Source organism: Phaethon aethereus (assembly GCF_964289735.1).
Source record: "Phaethon aethereus genome assembly, chromosome: 3".
Classification (NCBI taxonomy): Eukaryota; Metazoa; Chordata; class Aves; order Phaethontiformes; family Phaethontidae; genus Phaethon; species Phaethon aethereus.
This window is the reverse complement of record NC_138576.1, coordinates 76,796,274-76,820,424: the sequence shown is the minus strand read 5'-3', so window position 1 is coordinate 76,820,424 and position 24,151 is coordinate 76,796,274. Positions and strand designations below refer to the sequence as shown.

At 43.5% G+C, this 24,151-nt stretch overlaps 1 protein-coding gene across 1 annotated transcript in view; it reads right to left on the bottom strand.

The window, feature by feature from the left end:
- IGF2R (insulin like growth factor 2 receptor) overlaps positions 1 to 22,335 on the bottom strand; it is a gene marked incomplete at both ends in the record, with an annotated part of 68,087 nt that extends 45,752 nt beyond the window's left edge. Inside the window, 12 exon segments of the mRNA XM_081998226.1 lie at positions 81 to 245; positions 618 to 721; positions 1,977 to 2,157; positions 2,293 to 2,455; positions 4,010 to 4,124; positions 6,002 to 6,122; positions 7,232 to 7,361; positions 7,757 to 7,855; positions 9,531 to 9,655; positions 13,989 to 14,122; positions 22,099 to 22,272; positions 22,274 to 22,335. Coding sequence (XP_081854352.1) covers positions 81 to 245; positions 618 to 721; positions 1,977 to 2,157; positions 2,293 to 2,455; positions 4,010 to 4,124; positions 6,002 to 6,122; positions 7,232 to 7,361; positions 7,757 to 7,855; positions 9,531 to 9,655; positions 13,989 to 14,122; positions 22,099 to 22,272; positions 22,274 to 22,335 — 1,573 coding nt within the window.
- Positions 22,336 to 24,151: the final 1,816 nt, after the last annotated feature.

Sequence of the window (24,151 nt, the reverse complement as noted above, 5' to 3'; positions counted from 1 at the left end):
TGTTCAGCTAAAGAATTGCACTAGAGATGTCATGTAAACTCAAGACAAAAGTAACTAAAAACTAGTTTTCACTGCCGTACCTGAACTGCGGATCAGAGGTGACAAGTCATAGTGTTTTCTCTTATCAGCAACTCTGCAAAGGAGATCTTCTTTCTCTTTAACACATGCGTATTTTGTATCCCAAGTAAAAAAGTATGTGCAGTCCACTTCACCAGTAAATACTGGAGTTCCTCTACCATCATTACCTTAACATTGAAGATGGATAAACACATATTAGGTTTCCAGTAGGGGAAGGGAAGAAAAGCAAGGAGACTTGGGAACTAGCAATGAGCAAGGAAGATAAAAATCCTTTTGCTGCACAGGACTTGCATTTGTGGTTTGGCGTTTTTGTCTTTTTTTTTTTTTACTGTTGCCTAAGAAACAAGGTTCTTTTACACCTCAATATTTTTGATCATCAATCCTGCCAGCCACAGAAATTAGTGCTTACTCTAGCAATATTTACTCCTTGTGTTAGCTGTGGGTCAAAGCATGCACCTATTTGAACATAAGTAGTAGAAGACTTCTTCTTGAACAGAAGTCAAACCCTGAGCAAAGTCATCACAGCTTGTTAAACTCACCTGCTGTTTCATTGCACTCAAAGTTTATGACAGTCATTCTCTGAAAGCCGGAACTACATGCATCTCCATTCGGATAAATTAAAGTGAGATCCCCATCAGAATATCTGAGTAAAAAATAAAGTTTTAGGTAGAAACATGGGATCAGATACAATCACACAGTGTTCTTCACATAACAGAAGCCACATTCTTGTTTGTTTAATTATTTTCTCGCTCAAAGGGAAAACAAATGCTTGTTCAACACTCATATTGACATTTCTATTGCAACAAAGGCTTGCATCTGTTGATTTTTCTGGTTACTTTTCATGAATTTGTATAACGTTTAAAGAATGCTTTAAAGCTATTCCAGCTTTGAATAGAACAGAATATGTGTGCTTTCAGTTAGAATAGACTATTTCAGTTCGAAGGGACCTACAATGATCATCTAGTCCAACTGCCTGACCAGTTCAGGGCTGACCAAGTTAAAGCATGTTATTAAGGGCATTGTCCAAATAACACTGACAGGCTTGGGGCATCAACCACATCTCTAAGAAGCCTGTTCCAGAGTCTGACCACCCTCTCAGTAAAGAAATGCTTCCTCATATCCAGTCTAAGCCTCCCCTTGACGCAGCTTTGAACCATTCCCACACGTCCTATCACTGGATACCAGGGAGAAGAGACCAGCACCTCCCCCTCCACTTCCCCTCCTCAGGAAGCTGTAGAGAGCTATGAGATCACCCCTCAGCCTCCTTTTCTCTGAATGTGGAATGTCTTTTCACATTAGTTTACTGCATGGCTATTTTTGCAGGTGGGAGAAGTCATACTTCCTGGAAATCCTCTCCAGCAAGTCTGTCACATTCTTACAGATAGAATGGAAGCCTATATCTAGGTGAATAAATAATCTCTGCTTTCAATCTCATGCAAACTATTGTCCCAGTATGCCACTTAGGAATCCTGAAGTTCTTTAGGGAAAAAAAAAAAAAAATCACAAAATCCTGGACTTGGATATGATTAATGCATGCTCTTGCAAAGGAAGTAGAAATGCCTTCCTGTTGAGGACAGCTTCTGAAACATCCAATCCTGATGCCCCTTTACATGAAAAACTCAAGGAGGGCAAGAGGCAATACAGCTCAATCTGCAATTCTGACACCAAAGTTGATGAAAGTTTCTTCCCTGTCTAGGCAATGGCCTCTAGCAACCCCATCTGCTCCTTCATTTGCTAATGATATCCTGGTCTACTGTTAGTGTTTTTCTATACAAAATTGAGCAAAAATACTTGCATTTTGTGTCAAATATTGCTTATATGACAAATAAAGGCAACTAATTAGGAAACAAAGATGAGTCATTCAGACAAGGTAACAGGGCTAAAGAGCTTTTACACACCTTAGTGTTTGGTTCTCAAATCTTCCTGCCACTTTTTGCTGGTTATTTGAAGATTTTACTTGGCAAGATGAAGTGTATCCTGTGCTGTCCTTGCAGTTACCTGCAGCAGTTTTTCCACATATATTCAAGTAATAGTAATACTCCTCTTTGTCATCTTTGGCTAAATACGGTGTGACATAATCTGAATGAATAAGAAAAAGAGAAGAGTTCTAAAACACAGCAGAACAGATGTCCTCTATAGATATTTGGGTTTACATTTTTCCTGTCTCCAAACATGGAACTGGAAAACTGACTAGTGGCACCACAATGAGCTTACCTGGAAGTTGAGTAAGTGGTCTTAAATCAATGGAGATATCATGTTGCTCATTAGTCAGAAGACAACTCCTACTCTCCAGGTAATCCCTGTGACAGGCATACTCAGTAACCCACTCAATTTCATACCGGCAATTTGTTTTTGCTGTGAGTTTGGGACCTGCACTCTGATACAGAAGTGAACAGAATTTAAATTGCACGTACTTATTTGAAATATAATCTTTAAAGCAACAGTACCACATTCATTTAGAGTCAGTAATGACCAGCTTCACCTGTAAATTGCTTAACAGCTGCAAACATTGTCTCTGGTCTCTCAGAAATAGGTGTTGAGAAGAAAGTAAAACAGGTCTTATTAACGATGTGGCAAACTAGAAGTCTAAAGAGAGGTAAAGTATCAGGTGTTAGCAGAAGGTTAGCAGCAGTAACGGTACATTAAAAAGCACTTCTCCTTAATATGTTGGCAAAAGCAGAGATACACAAGTCCACATTGCTAAGCACAGCTTGGATTGTGTTTGCCTCAGAGGAGTTCTCAGAAGGGAGCAGAGATTAATTATTCTCCAAAGGCAAAGCAGCCTCTTAGACACTGGTGTTTGAGCAACTTTGATTCCCTCAGTCCAAATCAAGACTGAAAGATACTTGAGAATTCTTTAGCCAACACTTTAGCCAACTTTTGTGAGATGCCATTTTCTGTAGTTGAATATTTTTGCATCTCTGGGAGAAGAGGTAGTCTTGTGTTTCCTCACTTTTAAAGTGAGACATTTAGAGGCTCACCTTGTTTCATAAATCTGTATTTCTGCCACCTACTAGAATAACAGGCAGATACACTGGTAAAATATCAGAGAAGTTATCAGCACAAGTAACATTAGCAATGCTATTCATGCTACGTGTGTGCGTAGCTGCAGTGAGATATTACAAAGTGACAGCAGAGGAAGGCCTATGGTTTGTTTCTGCAGCGATGAGGATGAAGTATGGTACCTAACTAGGTCAGATGAGAAACAAAACATTAAACCTAAAGTTAACCAGACAAGCGTTCTTCCTTCACTAACCTGCAACCAAAAGCATCATGATATGAAATGGCAGAGCATTAGCAATAGCCACTCCGGCCCGATTTAAGGAGTGTGGGTGGTTGAGATTACCTGGCATCGCAAAGTGACCATCATACCGCATTGAAGCTAGGCTAAAGCTGTGTCCTGCAAAAACTGAGCTGCTGCTTAACACTACAGATTTTACCTTAAGGTAATAGGAGTTCATGAGCCTGCGTAGTAAATGACAGACTTCTGCCATGCAATGACCCTTGCTATCTTTTTTTTTTTCACTGAGGAAGGCCAGATTAATAAAGAAACAAGTTACAGACAACTTTTGTAAGCATGCCCACACTGACTGATGACACAAGAGTGCTCGTCAGCAAACAGAGCTCTGAGCCAAGAATTAACACTGTACTAACTCTGTCCTGTTCTCATAGGAAAGCTTTGAGCCCAGAAAAGGGCAACCAGATTCACCAAAACAAGAACAAACACACCCCTGGGAAAATTTTAGTCAAGTTCTTGTTTCTCTCTTATGCTCTTTAAAAAGCCTTCTAAAATTTTTTTAGACTCCTACACTCTTCATAAGCTGCAAACCAGAAGAATTTCTGTTCCCTTCAGCCTTCAATAAAAATGAAAGATAATGCAAATGAAAGTTAAAGACCAACCATGTAACATGAACTAAAACAGCAAAGTTACCTCTTCTCCCCTCCTTGATGGGCACACAAAAGTGATCGTCACTGCTGGGTTATGGCCTAGGCAGAAGTCTGGCTTTTCTTCATCACTGTATATTCTCTCATAACTCAATACCAGCCTAGTAGCAGAAAATGGTAAAGCAAAAATACAATTAAGACACTGTATAGAAGAAGGACATTTTTGAAAGAACATCCACCCTTTGCTAGATACCCAGGCAGGATATACCAAAGTAGCCGTGCTCCTGAAAGATACTTTTACGGACATCTTTATTCCTTCAATCTTACAGTTAACCAAAAGAAAGATTCAGACAGTCCCAGCAAAACTACTTAATACAGCATCCTCTTGCATCCCAGTTAATACTGTGCTCATTGCCTTGTAACCTGTATTGTAGCAGGAACTTGGCTGATAGTCACAAGAACACTCTAGCTTTGCTCTCAAACTGCTGGAAAGCAGATGTGATAAACACTCTTGTAACTTTTGGAAGTAATAATCACTGATGTTTTACCACATCCCTATACTTTACCACCTCTGTATGTATAATCTCTTTCCTTTCTGCCCCCAGAATTAAAAGCAAGATGAACTCATTACCAAATTGACAGGAGCAAGGCAACTGGGACAGATCAGACAAGGCTGGAATAGGAGAATGAAACATGGTACCTAACTGACAGGGAGAGACAAATGGCAAGATGACTTGGATGAGAAAACAAGGAGACCAACACAGTTTCCCAGCTAAACATCACTGTTCTATACAATTCAACAGGCAGAAGACAACAGCTCGTGGAGGGGTGACAACCTGGCTTCAGGTTAGCCACACCTCTAACTGACCTCTCTATACTTTAGGACACAGATATACAATCATCTTACACTCTTCCCGGGCCACCCTAGTCTGATTGAGCACATACAATGAATTCTTCTCAAACAATGAAGGGTTCTTCAATCCTAATAGGGATAAGACAAAACCTTCTCACCAAGCACTTCTTATAGAGTACTAATTGCACTTTAATATGAGAACAAGCTTGTGCTTCCTCAGATGTAAGCTTCTGCCTTCATACAGAACACTTCAGCCACTTCTCTCATGCTGGGGGAAAAGCCTTGCAACAAAGGACAAACCAAAAGCAAGCCCATAACCCTGTCACTGAAATAACCCTGTTATTAACCTCGTTTATTCTGCTTGTCTTCTTCAGCTTGCATCTGGGATAAAGCGTACTGCAGAAGTCAACAGGGTACTACTAACCCTACAGAGAAGGTAAGCAGGCTCAGATGACCTGAAGCTCAGAAAGATCAGCATGTTAAGTAAGTCCCCTGTGCCACACTGGGCTTTTTGGGTGTTTTTTTGGTGGGGTTTTTTTCTGTTACTGTTTTGGGGGTTTTTTTGGTTAGTTGGTGTTTGTTTTGGTTTTTTTTCTTTCAAGCTACACTTCCAGCACAAAAGGCAGCAAACAGAATAAAAGCAGCATCAAGGAAACAGTTTCTCCTAGTCCCACCTCTGTTACCACCAGGAACAATAAGCCTTGCATTGCTTATCTATTTTTTCTATTAAGAACTCATTAATGCAAAAATACAGGAGGGCAGCATCCATCAACTTTTAAAGTACTCCAGGGCAGTAAAGCGAGCCAAACACAGTGTGTAAATGCACAGAAAGCCAAGTGCATTTACCCTGTGGGCCCTCAGATGGTAGGCAGATAGGGTCAAATCTCACTCTTCTACTTGTGGGCAGAGAGCAGCAATCATCCCTCGCTTCTGAGAGTTTTGCAATTTTGTAAAAAGGAGTCTCTCACAATGAAGAAGAAAATTTGATCTGTTATGGCAGTACAACAGGATGCCTGAAAAAGACTCTGCCCTGCCAGTATTTGAAGAAATTGTTCCTGCCAATGCTTCAAAACTGAAGTGGTATTGATGTTAAGTTTTAGAAGATTCATCTGTTACCAAGACTGCTTTCTCCAGCCCAGATGACTGAGAAGTGTTCACAGAAGTATCACCACAAAAATTACATACCTGTCTTTGTCATGAAGTTTCAGCTGTTCCTGTGGATGGCCAACGTCATACACCTGACCTTCACGCCACAAGCAAGCAGCACTGCCAGCAGGGCAGTTTCTGGTCTCTCCACTTGAACTTCCTGTTACAGAATATAGAAAGCAGAATATAGGACTCAGTTTCTAAGCCCCACTCCACCTGAAGTATCTTGCCATTTTATCTGTGGGCTCACTTACCATTCATTGCTTTACCCTTTTCTAAAAATACCTTTAAAACAGGTTACATTAAAATGTGAAACCGGGAAGACAAAACCTGAAATACTTGTGATATAGAGGGGGACTTTAATGCTGCCCTGCTTTTGGGCAGCAAATTCATCCTTTCTGATGAAGTAGCTGCAGCTAGTTTCCAGTTGCTACTACAGCTGCGGGATGCATAGGGCTTCAAGAACTTCTAGAAGTGTGCCAAGTATTTATTTTTCCTGTAACACCAAAATGATACCAAGTAATGGCTAACCCCTCCTCACAGGGAAGGGTTTTTTTGCCCTCCTTTATTTCTTACAAACCAACTTATTCAAAGATGTCAGCAAAAAGTTTCAAACTAATAGGATTTTTAAAAGAACAGACCTGCCACTAAACTAAAGCATTAAACCCTTAACAGGGGCACAAAATACAGATTTTACTGCAGAGTAAAAAACACAGTGGGAGTATAGAGCTAAACTAGCCTTTTCATCAAGTTTCAAATGAGTGATTTTGCTGGTTTATTTCTTTACATATATAGCTTCCAACTGACATGCAAGTGCTAGCTATGCACCATTACTTACCCAAGCACCCAAACGCTATTTTAGATGTATCTCAGGACATTCACTTGAAACTACACAACAGCCTGAACTGCAGCCCAAAGCAATAAATTTAGAGCACATGAAGTGCTATGAACCATCTCAGTCCTATGTGGCAGCAAACAGAAACAGCTACAAGACAAGCTGAGCTCTTGCACTCAGGTCAGTTTAAGTCAACTCTTCTAACAGTACTTGCCCATCCAGAAGGAGCATATCTCTGGACACCTCAGTAGCTGGAGAGTAAGACTTGGCTTCACAGAATGCAGCCTTCAAATCAGCAAAAGGAGCTTGAAACAATAGTGCAAGTCTTAAAACACTGATCTTTGGTCATAGGACAACTTCAACTGAGGCACTGGAAAAGAGCCACACTACTAGAAATTTATACACTGACAGGTGATACAAGCAAGTGTTCACACCTAAGTCCCTGCAGACATTTATGAACAAGGAATCATCATCAGAATCATCCACCAAGTAGTGTCCTGAAACTTGGATGAGAGGATTCAAGTCATGTTTCTTCAAATCTTCATCAAACACATAGCAAGGGACCTAGAACAACAACAAAAAATTACATACAATCTATGCTACACAAGTAGGAAGAAGTTATGAACAGACATATATAAAGCTAAGTTAATGTGTGGAAAAAGTTTTTACTCAAATACTTAAAGCTAGACATGCTGACTAAAGTGAGGCATCCAAAGTTAGATTGTTCTGCTTTAGCTTTTAGAAGAGTTTTTCTATAAACAACCATCCAGATGACAAAAAAGGTTGAAGAGTTATTTAAAATTCTCAGCTCCACCCAATTCTACTAGGTGCTTTATATGCCTATGAAAAAGTTAGGTCTATGGAGGTTGTTGGGATTTGTTTAGCGTGGGGGCAGGCGGTTACAGCAAAATTGCCAGATGTGTGAAGAGTAACTTCTGCATGGATGGTACATAGAATACCTCTTTCACAGGTTTAAACAAGTCTTTCTTGCAAGCCACAAAGGTTCGCCATTCAAAATAGTGCACACACTCTGTTGCTGTTACAAACTCAGGGGTACCCTAAAGGAGAAAAAAATAATTCTTTGAAAAACAGACTTCAGTTTTATTTTACATCTGTAGACAGCAAGAATTTAATTCAAAAGATTAAGAAAAACAGAACAGACCACGTCACAGAGAAAGGGCATGCAGTTTCTCAGTAGCACTTGTTAAAGCAAGTTTGTTATTTAACAGCTTTGTTGGTAAACTCAGAAAGATGTAGATGCCAAATCCTTCTTAGTCTGCATATGTACCAATTCTCAAATTAACATGCACTAGTCCTAATATGCAATCATTGTACTACATCTTTTAGAATCGCTCACTATGCCAATTGATATTGGCAGAAGCACCACTAACATCTAGTTATGAGAAAGGAAAACACCAATATGAATGTATGTAACAGATCAACAGCAAGGCAATGCATGGTTTACCAGTTCCCTGTCTTTACCCTACAAAGATGACTGATCTCTTCTGCTACACAGAAAGAATACCTCTGACCTCAGCTACTTATTTTTATAGGCTTATGGTACACACTTTTGTATCCATTTCAAGATAGGGGTTCTACCATGGTTCAGGGCTGAAAGCTCAATTGAACATTTCTACTTCAAGACAGACAACAATCAGGTTTTTCCATTCTCTCTCCATCACCTCGGCTAGAAGCACTTTAGCATATTTAAACTGATTCCCTCCCTGTTTAACCCTGCCATAAAAGCGTTGGAAACAAGTTGTTCCAGACACTATTACAAAATCCTTTTACTAGGTCACATGAAGAACTATGCTAACTAGAAGAAGTTTGAAGATTTTTATGATCTAGTGTTACAGCTGGAGTTGAGCAAGAATTTTTAATTTAGTTTAAAGAGTCATCTACTGAAACAGAACAGGAAGCATTTAAATCTCTGCTGCACTAGCATGTTGTTGGAATTGGCTAGATCTCCAAGACGGGGTGTGCAACAGCATCATCAGTGCCAACAGCAGCACTAATGCACTAATAAGTACTTATCTCTGATACACAAGTACGTAAACTGATCAGAGTCTGTACAGAATACCAAGCTGTGGTATCAATTAAGTGTGTGGAAGGTGTAACTCCAAAAGCATATGAAGGTGAACTGCATACACACATGCCCCTAGGAACTTTTCAGGGATCTTCATTCACACTTTTAAGGAGAGTCTCATGAACAACTACCCCCCAGAAGCCCAGCTGGACCTGTAAGCCCTGTTAGTTCAACTATGTGCAGACAAAACCTAATGCTTACTGTTGTCAGCTGCACTGACCCATAACAGAGGTCAGTCATTTTCTTCGATGTTGTTCTATTAAAAAGCCGTATTAGGTTTACAGCTTGGGCACAGCCAGCATTTAAACAATAGCTCTCATTGTTACAGCACCCTGTACGCTGTTGACTCATTCCTCCATATTTCACTACCAAAATACTACAGTGCAATCCCTGTAAAAACATTAAAGATCCAGAAGAGCCCATGATCAGAGCTGAGCTGCAGACCTGCAATTATTTTCTACTGGGATTGAACCTTGAAAGCCACAATAGAATATTACCTTAATTTGGTACTAAAACATAACTGAATCTTCCTTATGCTATGAAGCTCAGTAATTAATACATCCACAACTACAGCAAGTCTCCTTAAAAAGCAAATTAGAAGTATTTGCCATTTTCATTGAAGATAAGAACATGTAATTTAGACTCACCAGTGTTTTCCCACACAGGAAGTTAATGTTGCTTTGAATTTGGTGCTGACTGCCTTGCTGCAAGCAGTTATGTGTAGTGTTGAGTTCCAGAAGACTTTTAGAAACTTTTTGCAAGCCTATGTCACCTAGGGTTTAAAAAAAAGAAAAAAAAAACCCACAAAAAAAAAAACAGTGGTTATCATACCAACATCTATGATAATACAGCACCTTCACAGACAGGCTCTAATTTCAAACACTGAGTAGCCCAAGACATACCAGTCCACCTGAAGGCACTCTTTGAACAGAGTATGACTGAAGACCTTCTTTGCAGTTCTTGCCATTTGGAAGACTAGGTCCAAGTTAAGATAGTGCTTGATATCCCTAATCACACTTCTACTTTCTCAAAGGTTTTTAGCAAACACTTTGAATGTTAAGAAGCCAAATAGCAGGTGCCACTACAAACAAATCACTGCCTTAGGAACATGGGACTCCATCAGAAAACTGCTACCAACTAGTTTCAGGTACCACAATTCACCCCTTCCTCTCACCAGCTTCTGTTTATCAGGTTTTTAGCCTTTAAGTCGTTTATACACATAGTGTCAGTACAATACGAGAGAGAGTCTACCATAGAATAGTTTGGGTTGGAAGGGACCTTTAAAGGCCATCTAGTCCAAGCCCCCTGCAATGAGCAGGGACAGCTTCAACTAGACCACGTTCCTCAGAGCCCAGTCCAACCTGACCTGGCATGTTTCCAGGGATGGGGCATCTACCACCTCCCTGGGCAACCTGTGCCAGGGTTTCACCACCCTCGCTGTGAAAAATTTCCTCCTTATATCTAGTCTAAATCTGACCTCTTTTAGTTTAAAACCATTACCCCTTGTCCTATCGCTACAGGCCCTGCTAAAACCTCTGTCACCACGTTTCTTATAAGCCCCCTTTAAGTACTGATAGGCTGCAAGAAGGTCTCCCCAGAGCCTTCTCTTCTCCAGGCTGAACAACCCCAACAACTGGTTATAAATGTACACAGTTTTAAGCCCCAACTTAGCAGAGAACTTATGGCAGCACCATCCAAGGGCTTACCTCAATAGTCTGTAAGCATTAGTTTTCTCTCAGCTCTGAGAACACACTACATTGCTCTAAAGGCCGTGTGAGCCACCTCCTAATTTCCTCAGTTAAAGTGATATTCAAGAAAAATCAAGTTAAGCCAGTACATCTTGTTTACTACAGGCCAATATGTGTGCTCTCCTCCCCCTGCATGCCTAAAACTAGTTTGGGAACTTGCTAAAAGTTTTAGCAGGAATCTCTTCAGTGGTACATGACTCCTCCCATCCCTGCTCACAGAGCAAGCAGTCTCATGAACCATCCCGTCACACCACCAGCTTCCTGTGAGCTTCCTTCCAGAGGACCAGTTCTGCAACCATCTTTTCCATAACATCAAGTTCTCTCTTCAATAATCACTTAGATTTCTTCATGACTTTAGAGATGCATTCCTTCCACAAAGTAACACACTAAAATCATCTAGTACAGCTCAGAAAAATTAGCACCAGATACTTCACATTACACAGTTTGCTAGTCACTATCAAAGGCACTGTCCACAACACCTTTTACTCATTGACTCCTTCATCTGTTCAGCTGTTTGGAAGGAGAAAGGCAATCATGGAAGACAACCAATCAGCTGTCCAGAAGAAGGGGGCATTTAGGTGGCAGCTATCATTTTATGTCAAGTCCTTCTACTGCAGCTGGACAAAGTGCACATTTCACCACTCGGGTCAACAAACAGTTAAGGTAATAGTTCCACTTTTAATTTTAGTAATAGTTCAGCTAAGTGGCACACAAGTCACTAGGTGTCACACTAAGTTAGCTACCATGTCATTTCCCTCCTCACGGACATTCAAGAACTAAGCATTCGCCTACACCTTGAAAACTTCTAAGGTCAATCAATGAAGCTGAAGAGCTTCTTTTTTTTTTTTTTATGAGAGGCCTTTGGCGTCTCAACACAAACACCAGTACATCACACTGAGACATGGTTAATGTTAGCCACAAAGTTTCCCTTGGATACAGACTGATCACAGTCACAGAGCATATGGCCTACCCCCATCAAAGCTGGAATCAACAACAGAACCAGTTCTATAGCTGTTACCTCTTGCGTAGCCAGTATTTAAAAGCAAAACTATTGTTTTCAGTGAAAGAATGAAGAAGAAATCTGATTATGTCCATATTTGAAGAAATCTTACAACTTAGCAAAGTCTGGCACCTTTGGCAACTGGGAACTTGCCCGTTTTCCCCCAAATCAAAGCTCTTCAGCTGCACTCAGCTTTGGCATACAAGTATATGCATCCTCTCATATCAGCCAGATTGCTTGAAGACAGGCATGCCGCTTAGCTTCCACATAACTGGAATCTACACTGGGATTATACATCTGCCTAGACATGGATTAAGGAGATTCCTCTTTTCTCATCAGGAGTGATTATCCCTTTTGTTTTTTGGACGAACAAGAGGCTTATTAATCCATTAGCATGTTCTCAACTCAGTGTGATGGTGCTGAAGCTCCAATGCAACTAGAGGCAGTACAATGAAGTATGGCAGGCATCACTAACAAGCCTCTGACTTACCATAAACAAGAACAAAAAACTTTGACAATTTGAACAATAAAACAATGCAAATTCAATGTCAATGTTAAACTGCCCTACCTCAATTTCTTAATTTATTGCCTGGTGGTTAAAGATATATCCTACTTGAACAGGATTTGTGGCTTAACCCTTGAGAGTCAGTTCAAACAGCCTCTGCAAGACAAAGTTATGTTTGCTGCCAAATCCTCTCCCACCCAGTATCAGTCAGGCAATGAGACATTCAAGGTTTGCACACAGAGGAATATTTCATACTGCTCATGGTCATCACCCAGCTCTGTTCTCCCTTCCTCTTTCCACAAGAAGCATGGAGTAAAACTTACACAAGCTCTAGGTCTCACACTTGCCTGGGGAGAACACAGGAGAGAACCTGCCACACTCCAGTCTCACTCAAAAAAGCACGTTAAAACAGATGTCCATATGCCACTTCCTTTTGTAATCCACAGGCAGCTAAAGCCTCAACTGCATACAAGTTAAGATCCACATCAGCAGGAAACAAAATTCTTGCTGTGCATTTTAGGAAGGAAACACATTAACAGCATCAAGTGGTCTACTGAGATGTCGTGCTCCTCAGAGTAGAAGATGCTACTACATGCAACTGCAGTTTGAACTCAGATGCATCTAACAAGTCATCCCAGGAAACTCCAGAGCTTGGATTAAAAAAACTACATAGAAAAACTATACAGCCATGAACAAAGATACACTTTTATTCATGCACCCAATGGTTTTATAAGCCTGGGTCACCACACTAGTAATTTGTTTCAAAAGCACTGCTTGAGCACAGCCTGAAACCAAAGTACCTCTACAGTTAACGGAGAGGAGTGGGGACAATGGATGCTAATTAGCTGCTGTGCATCTGTATACAGGCAAGAATCATCTTCCTCCTCATCACCTTCCAGCAGTTCAAGCTCAAACACTTTTGCTGAAGAATCATAGCTTCTGATAAGAGCTGTCTGCCAACAGAAAGCAAGATTGGCAAGCATGTTTAGATTCAGATTTCAGATCTGTAGGACTAAGTGGCACTCTGAAGAGATCTTACTCTTCAGAAAGCTATTGCTTTACTCTATTAGAAGTGACAGTCAGCTATCAGAAAACCTTTTCATTAGTATTAATATATTATTGTTTCATTAGCTGAAGCACAGAAGCAACCTTGCAAGCAACAAGCATCCATGAAAATAAGCACACAAACACTGTTCAGAGCACAAGCTGCTCGTGATTGATGAAAGCATGTGCAAGTATGTGTATAGGAATATGCCAGTTTCATATTTAGATCAGCACGCAAAAGTGCACTACTCCTCAGAATACCAAAGACATCAGTGAACTACTGAAGCATCCACCAGATTTGACAAGTGTAACTGAAAACAGAGCACTGTACGTAACTGACTTCCTTTCCATGTGTAACAGCTTAAAGATGACAGCCCAGAAGCTCAACAATACTCCAAGATTGCATTACAGAGAGTAACCTGACTCTGAACAAAGAGCTGATGTAACACTGTGGTAGAGTTTAGAGCTATAACTCAAGCTTTATCCTGTGTTCAGTATCAAGCTTCAAGCAAGGCTGTGCGCCGTGCATATCCTGCCACAGGTAGATACATTTATTTCTACTTGAAACAGCCTTGCACAGTTTCACACTAGAGTGCAGTTAACCAGACCATAAGTTTTGCTGTCCTGTGAAGTGTTTGTCTGCAATCAGATCACATTTTCCCAAGTCTCCCCAGTAAATCTACAACAGTTTTACACTCTTCCGAGAAGAAAAAAATCTTTGCTAACATGTCAAAGTTTGCAATAGTTGTAAGACCATCCATTAACACGACTCTAGACTACTTAAGAGGAAGGACACTTGTTTACTTACCTACAGACAGATAGGTCTTCTTATTAATGTCATATGCACAGACTGCACTTGATCTTCCACACTCTTCAACACCAGAACAGAAGTTTATTTTATAAAGCACGTGTTTGTCTGCATCAATTGCTTCCCATGTGTAACTGAAAAGAAAAAAGCCCTGTCAGTTGGTATTCATATTGTCTGCACTGCCATCCTCTAGACACCAGTTGCTGAAATAACCAAGTTATAAAGCTAAGAGCACCACTAACCCGAGTTTCATATTCGTGTTCTATATCTGTAAGTACCAGAAATAATTGTTACTGTGTCAGGGCCAAGAACAAAACAGATTTAACCACTTGAGGAAGGTATATCAGGTCCATTTTCTGCTTTCTCGAACACCCAACCATCCATTCTTCCCCCTCAAATCTCTCTAAAGGCCACTCTGTCTAGGTATATCACCGCTGATGAACTTTTTTTCCTTGAGAACCTGATAAACTTCTCAAATTTCTTTGGCAGACTGCACACTACTGCATTTTATCAATACCCAGTAACAGTGGCAGAAGTGCTAAGCCCAAGTGAAATAGAAGAGCCAGCCACATCCTGCCTGCCAGCAGCAGAGCCACCTACCTCCAGGGTCAAAATTGGAGTTGAGATTCTTGCAGCATTCAGATTGAAAGATAATAATGATGTTTATTAGTGCCCAGCTGCACCTTTATGCATTTTATACATAGATCCATCTCAATATCGAAAGAACAGTTTCTGAAGGGTGATGTCAGAAGCTGGAAAGCAAACTGAGCAATCCACAAGAGACTCAGTGAAAGACCACACTGGCTAGTTACAACCGTATCAGAAAGTCAGCTGTCTAAAAACTGATAAAGGAACATGAAGCTCTGGTTAAATACAATGGGGAACAAATCAGAGTAACAGAAGAAAAAAAACCATAAATGCAGTGCTGTTCAGAGGCAGAGCAAGGATTTGTTTCCCTCACAGCAAGCGCTAAGACCACAGTGAGATGTCTTCAGCCATACAACGCAGCACCACCCACTTTCGAGGCAGGCCCAGGTCAGCTAGTTTGGAGATGGGAGCTCTTTAGACACAGCCTGGCTAGTAAGCACAGTGCAGTGGCCAAGCTCCGTTAAAAAGGCACAGCTCAGTAAACATTTGCCGTCAGCTTGGCTCAGCTACACCTCTTCTGGCACTGGCAGCAGCCTGCATCCTCTGGACGGTACTGATTTCTGCAACGTAAGAGACTGTCCAGCTTCCCTTCTATCCCAAGTGGAAACTTCAGTAGGATTTAATACAGAGTCATCACATCAGAAAAATGAGGACAGCACAGCGACTTACTAGGTATTCCCATTATGTACAACTCACACATGGTTTAATGCATCTATCTGACTATAGAAGCATTTGTCTTAATCTACAGATGAGTACCAAACCCAGCAAGGGAGCTCAACTGCCCCCTCTCAGCTATCAAGAAACTGGAAGTTGACCAGAAGCTTCACCCATAAGGATGGTCTGCCTTAATCGCTAGCTCATGTGTTGCACCACTTGACATCATCACACCCCAGATGCCCCCAGGAGGAAAGCTCATTCTTGTTCCACTCCGAAACACAGTCCCTGGGTGAGGAAGAGGCAACAGCAGTTCAGCTACTTTACTTAGACTTTGAATCCTCCGAGAGCTCCTCTCAAATACAGTTCATCCCATCTCTAATCATAGAGCCAGCAGTAAGATACCACATACTTTTCCACTTGATTACTGACTACAGGGTTCTTGGCTTCCCTGTGCTACAGCAGCCGTATTAATTTCAGTATGCTAATGATTGGGACAAGTCAGGGACAACTACAAGACAGTTCTGTCTGCGAACTGAAAAAAATTAAAATCTTTATATTCTAATTATATTGGTATATAAAGGCTCAAATATAACAATATAAAGCTCAAAAAAATAACCTACCAGGTACTGAGTCAAAACACCAACAAAATTACTTTTTGAATCAGATTCAAGGACTGTGTCTCAATCCTAGACAAATACTTGTCGTTACTCTTTCCTCATAAGGAGGCAGAGGTGACATTTTACAATCGTACTGATTAGTTCTTTGAATTAGTTCCTTGCATTTCTGAAGTGGATAAATGCAAACCCAATGCAGGACGATGATGAGAATTAAGCTACAGTACAGAATAACCAAAGTTCATCAGTGGAAGAAAGCTTGACAACACACACAAAAAAGAACCTGACTCTACCTTAAAAGGCTCTGAAAACAGCAAGAGTTCAAGACTAAAGCAGGTTTTACATCCAAGAGAAAATGCATTTCAATCAAAATACAATTACTTCACAATGAAGACCCAGAAAGTTAGCATTTCACTGAAAAATTCCCAAGGGCTTCAGTACTCTTTTTTTTGACTGGTTTTTGAAGATGATAAAAAAATAACATATACTATTAAGGCACAAAGTTTTTGATCAAGCGAGAGTGTGCTTCAGTGTGGTTTTTTTTGAGAACTTGCAAGTTAAAATCTGTTTGTGAACTGAACATAAATTTAAGTCCTTCACACAACAGAATTATCACTCTATGAGAGATTAAGGGTTTCACTTTTCCAGTTGCATGTTATGAAACAGAGGAAATCAACATCTGCAAGTCAGTTCACCCACATGCCAGAAGCAAACGAGAAACAAGATGAGCAGCTTACAAAACAGAAGCAAAGCAGTCACTGAAGCCAGCCTTTCCCTCTGCCCTTTCACAGGCCCCTGGACAGGGAAGGCTGACGAGTCCTTCAAAACAGTCCACAGAAAGGAAACAAGAAGTCCCACGTTTAATCGTGTTCCAAACCACACTTTTCAGCAGCACACAAAAATTAAAATCTAATGCAGTTTCAGAGTAGTATGACTTTCAAGAAAGTTCAAGGGACTTTTTCTTCCTTTTTTTTTTTTCCTCCTTTTTCCCCTTTAAATGTGTGGGAGGAGCAGGGCAGGATTTATTCATCAGGAGTAACAATAGGCTGGATGTAGCCCAAGCAGCTGCTCTCATCAGAGAGATGCAAAATACACTTTCACAGTAAAAGCAAGAATTATTTCTCTCACAAGCAAGACTCCTGGCATTAAATCAGTGTCCAGGAATAGCTTCAAGCTGCATGTGCTCTACTTTCCAATAAGATACAAGCTGATCTCTCCGCCACGTCCCATAACGGAAACAATCTGTTGGCAACCACATCGCCCATCCTGACTACGGCTGCGCCACACGGACTGGCTTCCTCCAGCTGCTCGGCACTCACCTCCACCAGCGGTGATGCCTCACGTAACTACCTCCTCAGCCGGGCCCAGCCGAAGTTATCTTGTTTGAAGGGCTTAAGCTATCCCAGATTCAGCTGAGCTAGTTTCGGGAGCCGTTATACCAACAGCTTTAAAAAGCGACAGCCTTGGCCATGGGGTGGGGTGCGATGCACCCTCTACCCTGGGGGCTCGGTACAGCTGCTGCACAGGTGACGCCATTCAAGCAGCCATTGCTGGTGCGGTCCAAACTCCGGGCTCAAACATGGCATCTGCCTTGATTAAAACTGCCAAACAGTTACTTGTGCTGGAATCCCAACATGACGCCTGTTTCCAGATAAACCCAACCATGGATTATCCCACGGTTCGAGGCCTGAAACATACACCCACACCAACCCCCCAGGGCAGGCTCCCCGCCCCCCTGCACGGTGCTGGCCCCAGCGCCCCACACAAGCTGGGCCCAGGGACCGCCCTCTCTCCAAATGAACTCGGCAGAAACAACAGGTGTGTGCACATGTGTGTGGAGCAGGGGCTGAGCCCGGCCCGCTGCCCGCCTGGCTCGCAGCGCTTGCTGGCTGCGCACCAGCAGCGGGAGGGAGGCAGGGAGGGAGGCAGGGAGGGAGGGCCAACCCAGGCCACTGTTGAAAGCAGTTGTGCAAGCAAGGTCCAAACAAGTCACTGGCAATAACCTTGCCTGCAGGTCAGCCTTTCCAGCTACCCAGCTTTGTTTTTAAGACGCTGAAGCACCAGCACGAAACAGAAAATTAAGCCACTTTTCAGCGAGTTCCAAGAACAAAAAGAGCACTCCGCATTTTTTTGACAAAGCAAAGCAGCAACTCAGGGAAAAAAATAACATGAGAATGTGTCCCGGTTTCAGCTAACCCACGACAGAAAGGGAAAAGGGACATGAGCATTAGCAAGTCTAGTTTACCTTGCAAAGCAGTAGCTCCGGCATGGAAGTCAGACAAGGTGCAGACGGCCAACGGCCGCCACAGCACGTGCGTCCCCAGAGCCACTTTGAGGTCTGAGCCCCAGTGAACCACTTCAAACACAACAGAGCAGCGGAAAGACTACTGCTACCATTCTCATGTGTTCAAGCGTTTTGGTTCTCAAACTCTTACCCACAGGATGACTGCGAGGAAGAAGAGTACACGCTGCTCCTAACAGCTGTAAAGCGTAGTTACAAAGACACAGGCGTTCGCTCTCTGGGGAAGGCGCTGAAGTGGCTCATTTTGCCGGAGGGGTGTTACACAGACGACCCAGCACAGAGACAAGGCAACTGGTGACCACGGAGCTGGAAGGCAGATCTGTATATGATTATGCATCCACACATATTTTGTGCCCAGCAGCTCCTCAGCTATTGGAACACTGCAGAGGTTAAATTAGTAGCTGAAGCTCTTTATGAGCAGGTTCAACCAGCACGATCACAGGTAGACAAGCTCAGGAACAATTTCCAGGATGACCCCTTCAAATTTGAAGCTATCGGCTCAGATCCGCTACTTGCCACAGAAATCACTATTAGATGTGGCTAACAGTTTAGCACAAATACATATGGTAAAGAAACCTCTATGTCAAAGCAAATTCACCTTACAGAAAATGAGAGCTTGAATGGCAGAAGGTACAGAGCTATAGCTATGCTTCAAGTGCTTTTTAAGGCACCCCTACTCATGCTTATTTCTGCCCTGGCTTACCTGTCACCTTTTCCAAGCATCACACACACTGCATCTCTTCAGGCGAGTTTTCTTGCATATGCAACATCCGTAATAGCCTTACAGTTACACCACAAGCTGTTCAGCTTTCTCCATCCAAAAGACATATGGTGTCCCGTGCTACACTCTACACCACATCTACTACATCATTTTACAGAATGCTTAAGAAACGGGATAGCAATTTGAAGTTCAAGTACATAAGAGCTATAGGAAGCTCATGTGCTGAGAAATCACATTCAAACCATTATAATGGCAGTTTCCCAGGCATGTGAAGCAACCATGCACATATGCAAATAAGTCCAGTAATGACTTATTTATGACATCTCCCACTTAAATATGTCAAAGCACTTAATAGAGCTGAGTAAGTTCACCTAAAGGTCACCTGAACACTAACCCAGCGTTTCCAGCGGCACACAAGAGCACAGTTGTGTTTTCATGACAAAGGCTGAAGAGATCATGTTTGAATGAACAGAACTGTACATACAGTCAACTGTAGGCATTGCGTTATTAAAAACTACAACATTAAATGTGAAGTAGACTTGACTTACAACCCCAAAATTGGAAATTCTACGTAATAGCAATCCTGTGATGTACAGCTGATCAAGGAGTTTTCCTTCCACTCACGAGTCTAAAAGTTACAGAAGTTATGCACCAACTCCTGTCCTTGCACAGGAGACAAAAACATTACCTGTCATTAAATCATCTCTCATCCAGGGTAGATTATCAGGCAAAACAGGACACAGAGGATGCGGTTTTTTATTTGCTGCTCTACCGTCACACTCAAAACATTTCCTACAATTTTTTTACAAGGGAAGGAAAGTTTTACAGTAACTTCCCCAAGGTTACATGGAAGGTGAACCCAAACCGCCAAGGTTCCTTTTGTTTTTAAAGTAGATGGATTTAAAGAACAGTTCACAAAATGAACTTTTGTGATGTAAGGGGAAGAAGGAAAAACAGGGAAAGAGACCAAACTGACTAGTAACTTCCTATATCCAACTAGTTCCCTGTATTCTTTCCCAGGTGCTCATACTGCAGCAATCCTGGAGACACCTCTACACAGAAGACAAAAAGAGAATTCCAATGGCAAGTCACACAACAGCAGAGTCAGCTGTCAGAGCACACGAGAACAAAGGAGAAAGCACGATGAAAACAGTCACTACAAGCCATGACATTTGGCAAAGTTGCAGAGGATCAAAGCTTTTCTTCTTTCCCCAGAGTGGCCAAGCATACCAGCAGCAAGGCTACACGAAACAAGCAATGAAAACCACTAACTCAAGTTTAAGTAGCCTCATGCCGCAGTTCTTGCGCAAAACAGTTTTGACACCTTTCCTCCTCCCTGCAAGACAGCTGTCCTAACCTGGGTATCTCTCTACCCTAATTTAAAGGGGAGTCAGCACCTCTTCTAATCCCCAACATTTTCCTTCCTTGCCCACCTTTGGACATCCACACACCAGACACAGAGGCTGCTGCAGTCTCAGTAGCCCTATGCCACGCAAAAGTCAGGACACTGTTTTTTTTAATAGTTGTAAAGAAAATGAAAACCTTGTCTTAAGGCAGTGCAAAAATAGGTTGGTCATGGACTTGTCATGCACACCCATGTTGTATCTTTTGGCTGAGACATCAGCCAGTAGTGTGTCTCCATTATCTATCTGCATCATCCTTCACTTTTCTGCAACTGTGCCCGAGATGACACATCACTACCAATCTCCATGGGGTCTTCCCATCTGTCAGACTGTAAGTTCTTGTTTTTTTCCTTTACCCATTCTAGATTACCAGATGCAAGTCCTTCAACACAGTTTTTCCCACTATGGCACAACAGCAAGCACATGTTTTTGAAGCAGTCCATCTTAAAAGGACAACTGCCGATCATGCTATCTATTCACAATTTATTTTTCACTTGCCAGTAACAAAAGGAAAATAGCTTAAGTAATTTGCATCCAAAGAGAGACTGCATGTCTGTCAATGGCACTCCCAAATATTCCTCGTCACAGACATGCAACAAAACCAAAACACTGATAGGACTTAACGCTATTCTCAAAATGGGAACTGCTTGAGACTCAAATAATTTAGGGTAGGTGTGTTTTTGTTTTTTTTTTTAAATCATTAGAGTCAGAGCAGTTAAACTCCCTCCAGAAGCCACACAACAGTTTCTCATTTCTGTCTCAATTCTACAATTAGGGCGGTCTTCAGGCAAAACCATACTTTTTCCCTTTTTTAACATTTAACATTATCATACCCCAGATGCCACCAGCAGGAGACCCCATTCCCTCCAGTGACCTGCCCTCAGTGCTACTACATTCCCTGCGTTACGTTGGTGCCTGCCCAGTGCTGTTGGTTGAGATAGTGTATTCCTGTAAGTACCACTGCATATTCTGGCTAAATAATGAAGAAACGAAGACTAGCAAGGTCTCGCTGCCAGACTAAATTCTTGGCTGAACTCCGAGTAGGAACATGCCAAAACATGAAGAATAGTGCCCTTTCCACATGGCAGTTCTCATTTCTCAAAGCTTTCTTAACTCTCCTGTAAGTAACTTAAAAGAAACTGGCAATATCCTTAGTAAAAAGACGACTGTCGAGTGATGCCCCTTCCAAAAATCACTTCGGGCTGTTTCACACTAGAAGAGATACAGCGACATACGCCAGCAGTCCTGGCCGCAGGCGACTTGAACAGAGCCAGCCATCTTCTCACCTGCAGGCTCCCTGCATCTGCAGGGAGCGACAGGGTGATGTCCCACAGGGCACTGCTCGGCGCCGCACGCCAGCCCACACCCCTCACCCCCTCACCCGAGGCGCCGCGGCAGCTTCTCCAGCTGCCCGGCGCCGCCGCGCATTCGCTCCAGACCAGGCCCGCTCTTGCGCCGGGGAACACCCGCACGCCCAGTCGCGAACGGCACTTTCCCCTGCGCTCCCCGGCCTCACCCTCACAGGAACGGGCGACCAAAAGCCCTGCTCGGGCCGCCCCGGGGACGGGGCCCGCCCCGCCGAGCCCCCAGGCTGAGCTCCCGCACTTCTCGCTCGTTCACAGGGCGCCCCGCGGAAGGCGGGAGCGAGGACAGGCACCGGGAGACCCCTCTCGCCCCGCACTCCGCCGGTTACAGCCCTTCCCCGCGGGAAGGCCCTCTCCAGTCGCCGCGAATTCCCCCCCGCCGGCCGCCCCCCGCTGCCCACCTGCACAGGTCCCGGTAGGCATCGCTCAGGGCCGCGGCGGCGCCACCGCCTGCACCCGGCCCGAGAGGCAACGAGAGGAGGAGGAGGAGGAGGAGCGGGGCGAGCGCAGCAGCACGGAGACGGGACCGCGCCGTGCGGGAGGCGGCGGGCGCCGGGGGTGCCATGGGCGCGGGCCGGGCCGGGCGGAGGCGGCTGCCCCGGGACGTCAGGCGGCGCCGGCGACCAGCGGGACGTCATGTGACCGCCGTCCGCCCATTCCCCGGTCATGTGACCGCCATCATGTGCGGGCGCGGCGCTCACATGATGCGCCCCTTCCCCTGCGGCGGAGTGGGCGGAGCTTCACTCTGCCCCTCCATCTCCTAACCCTGCACGTGGTGGGCGCGGCTACTGATCGCGTGCCACCGCCCCAAGAGGGTACGGGGGCGCGTGTGGTGGCGGCGGTTACGCGGCCTCAGCGGTGTGGCGCGGCCCGGTCCGTCCGTCTGTCCGTCCGGCGTACCCGCTACCCGCTGACGCGAAACAGGCGGCCCGGGGTGGCGTGTGGGTGCGCGGGGCAGAGCTGCTGGGGACAGGCCATCCCTCTTCTGGAGCACCAGCCTTGGGACATTCAAAAGAGGGACTTGGCTTTTCATTTTCATGAAACTGCAGTTGAGAAGAAGCACCTTTGAGAGTGGGAGGAGGCATAATGGTGGGGAAAGAAAATTTAAAAGTTACGCTCATTAAGCAGACAGCTGACTTACTTGTGTGAAGAAATCCTGTTCACTGATTATGAATGCTTTCAGAAAGTCATCTGCGCAAAGAAATGCAAAAGGCCTACAACTGAAATAGTTTCTATTTTTCCTGCCCCATTCCCTGGCATCCAAAGGAATAAGACAGCGCTGAAGATCTACCTCTGTAGCAGTTTAACCCGATGCCAGCCTGCTGTGACCTACTCCTTTCCTCCTCCTTTGTCTCAGTTACATATTCCACTTCCCTCCTTTTCAGTAACGTTAGTTCTTCTGCAGGAGGGCAGCCAGCTGCTTATGGATGCTGATCTGGCTGGCAACTGCCATACCATTTTGATTGGTTTAGGTAAGTTTTCAGCGGTTATCCGTTGCCTGACTGACTTGGCTCACTGCATGTCTGCACAAACGCCGACACCAGCTCAAGAAGGGGGACAGGAAGGCATAGCTGGCGCTGCAGGGGAAGGAGGCCCCGAGTGAGATCAGCTTTAGCTGATTTAGCTGAAATTTGACCCAACGGGAGAAGCCAGACATTAGAGCTCAGGTCTAGCCAGTGGCTCCCCACTGCCATGCACGGCCTCAGCCCCCAGTCCCCTCTGCCTGTCTGCTTGCACACGACGTGCTGGTACTTGTGTAAAGCCACTCAACCCGTTTCAACTCATTAGTCTCACAGAAAAAAATCACCTGCTGAAAAAAAAGGAATATTTTTTGCTGGCTCAGCAGTTTTAGCAGCTTAGGGAAGCGATGAATCCTGGTGTAAGAGCAGAGGAGGAAGAGGAGGCAGGTAAAGCAGAGAGGACTGCATTGGTTGGTCTGTTAAGCTGTGGTGGCAACTTAGCTTTTAGAGTTCTCACAGCCTAACCTAACAGCAATGTCCTCAGCTGATGAAGAGAGGAAGACCTTCCATCTTTATGCTGGAAAGAGAGTTGTGATGTGAAACAAGAAGCTAGCTATCTTTGCTCAGGACCTGAGAAAAAAATGAATGAAAAGGACCGCGTAAATGCTGTTATCCCGGGCAGTTTTCTGTTACTATATGATGGATTATTGCCAGTGCTTGGTCTTTTGTTTTAGCTTTCAGTGGATTCCTTGAAGCTCCAAATCTGATTACCAAAGAATCCCAGTTGTCTGTTTTTAAAAGACCCTAGCCTGTATAGCTTAAAGATAAGCTTGATGGCATGAAGTCCAAGGCTCAAAAGAAGATAAAAGCAGTAGACTAAAGGAATACCACGCTTATTATTTCTGTAGTTATGTTTCTTAAACTTTGCTGCTCTGCTGGCAGTAGCAGTATCACTCACTCTAGACAGAGCAGTACAAATACATTAGAGTTACTG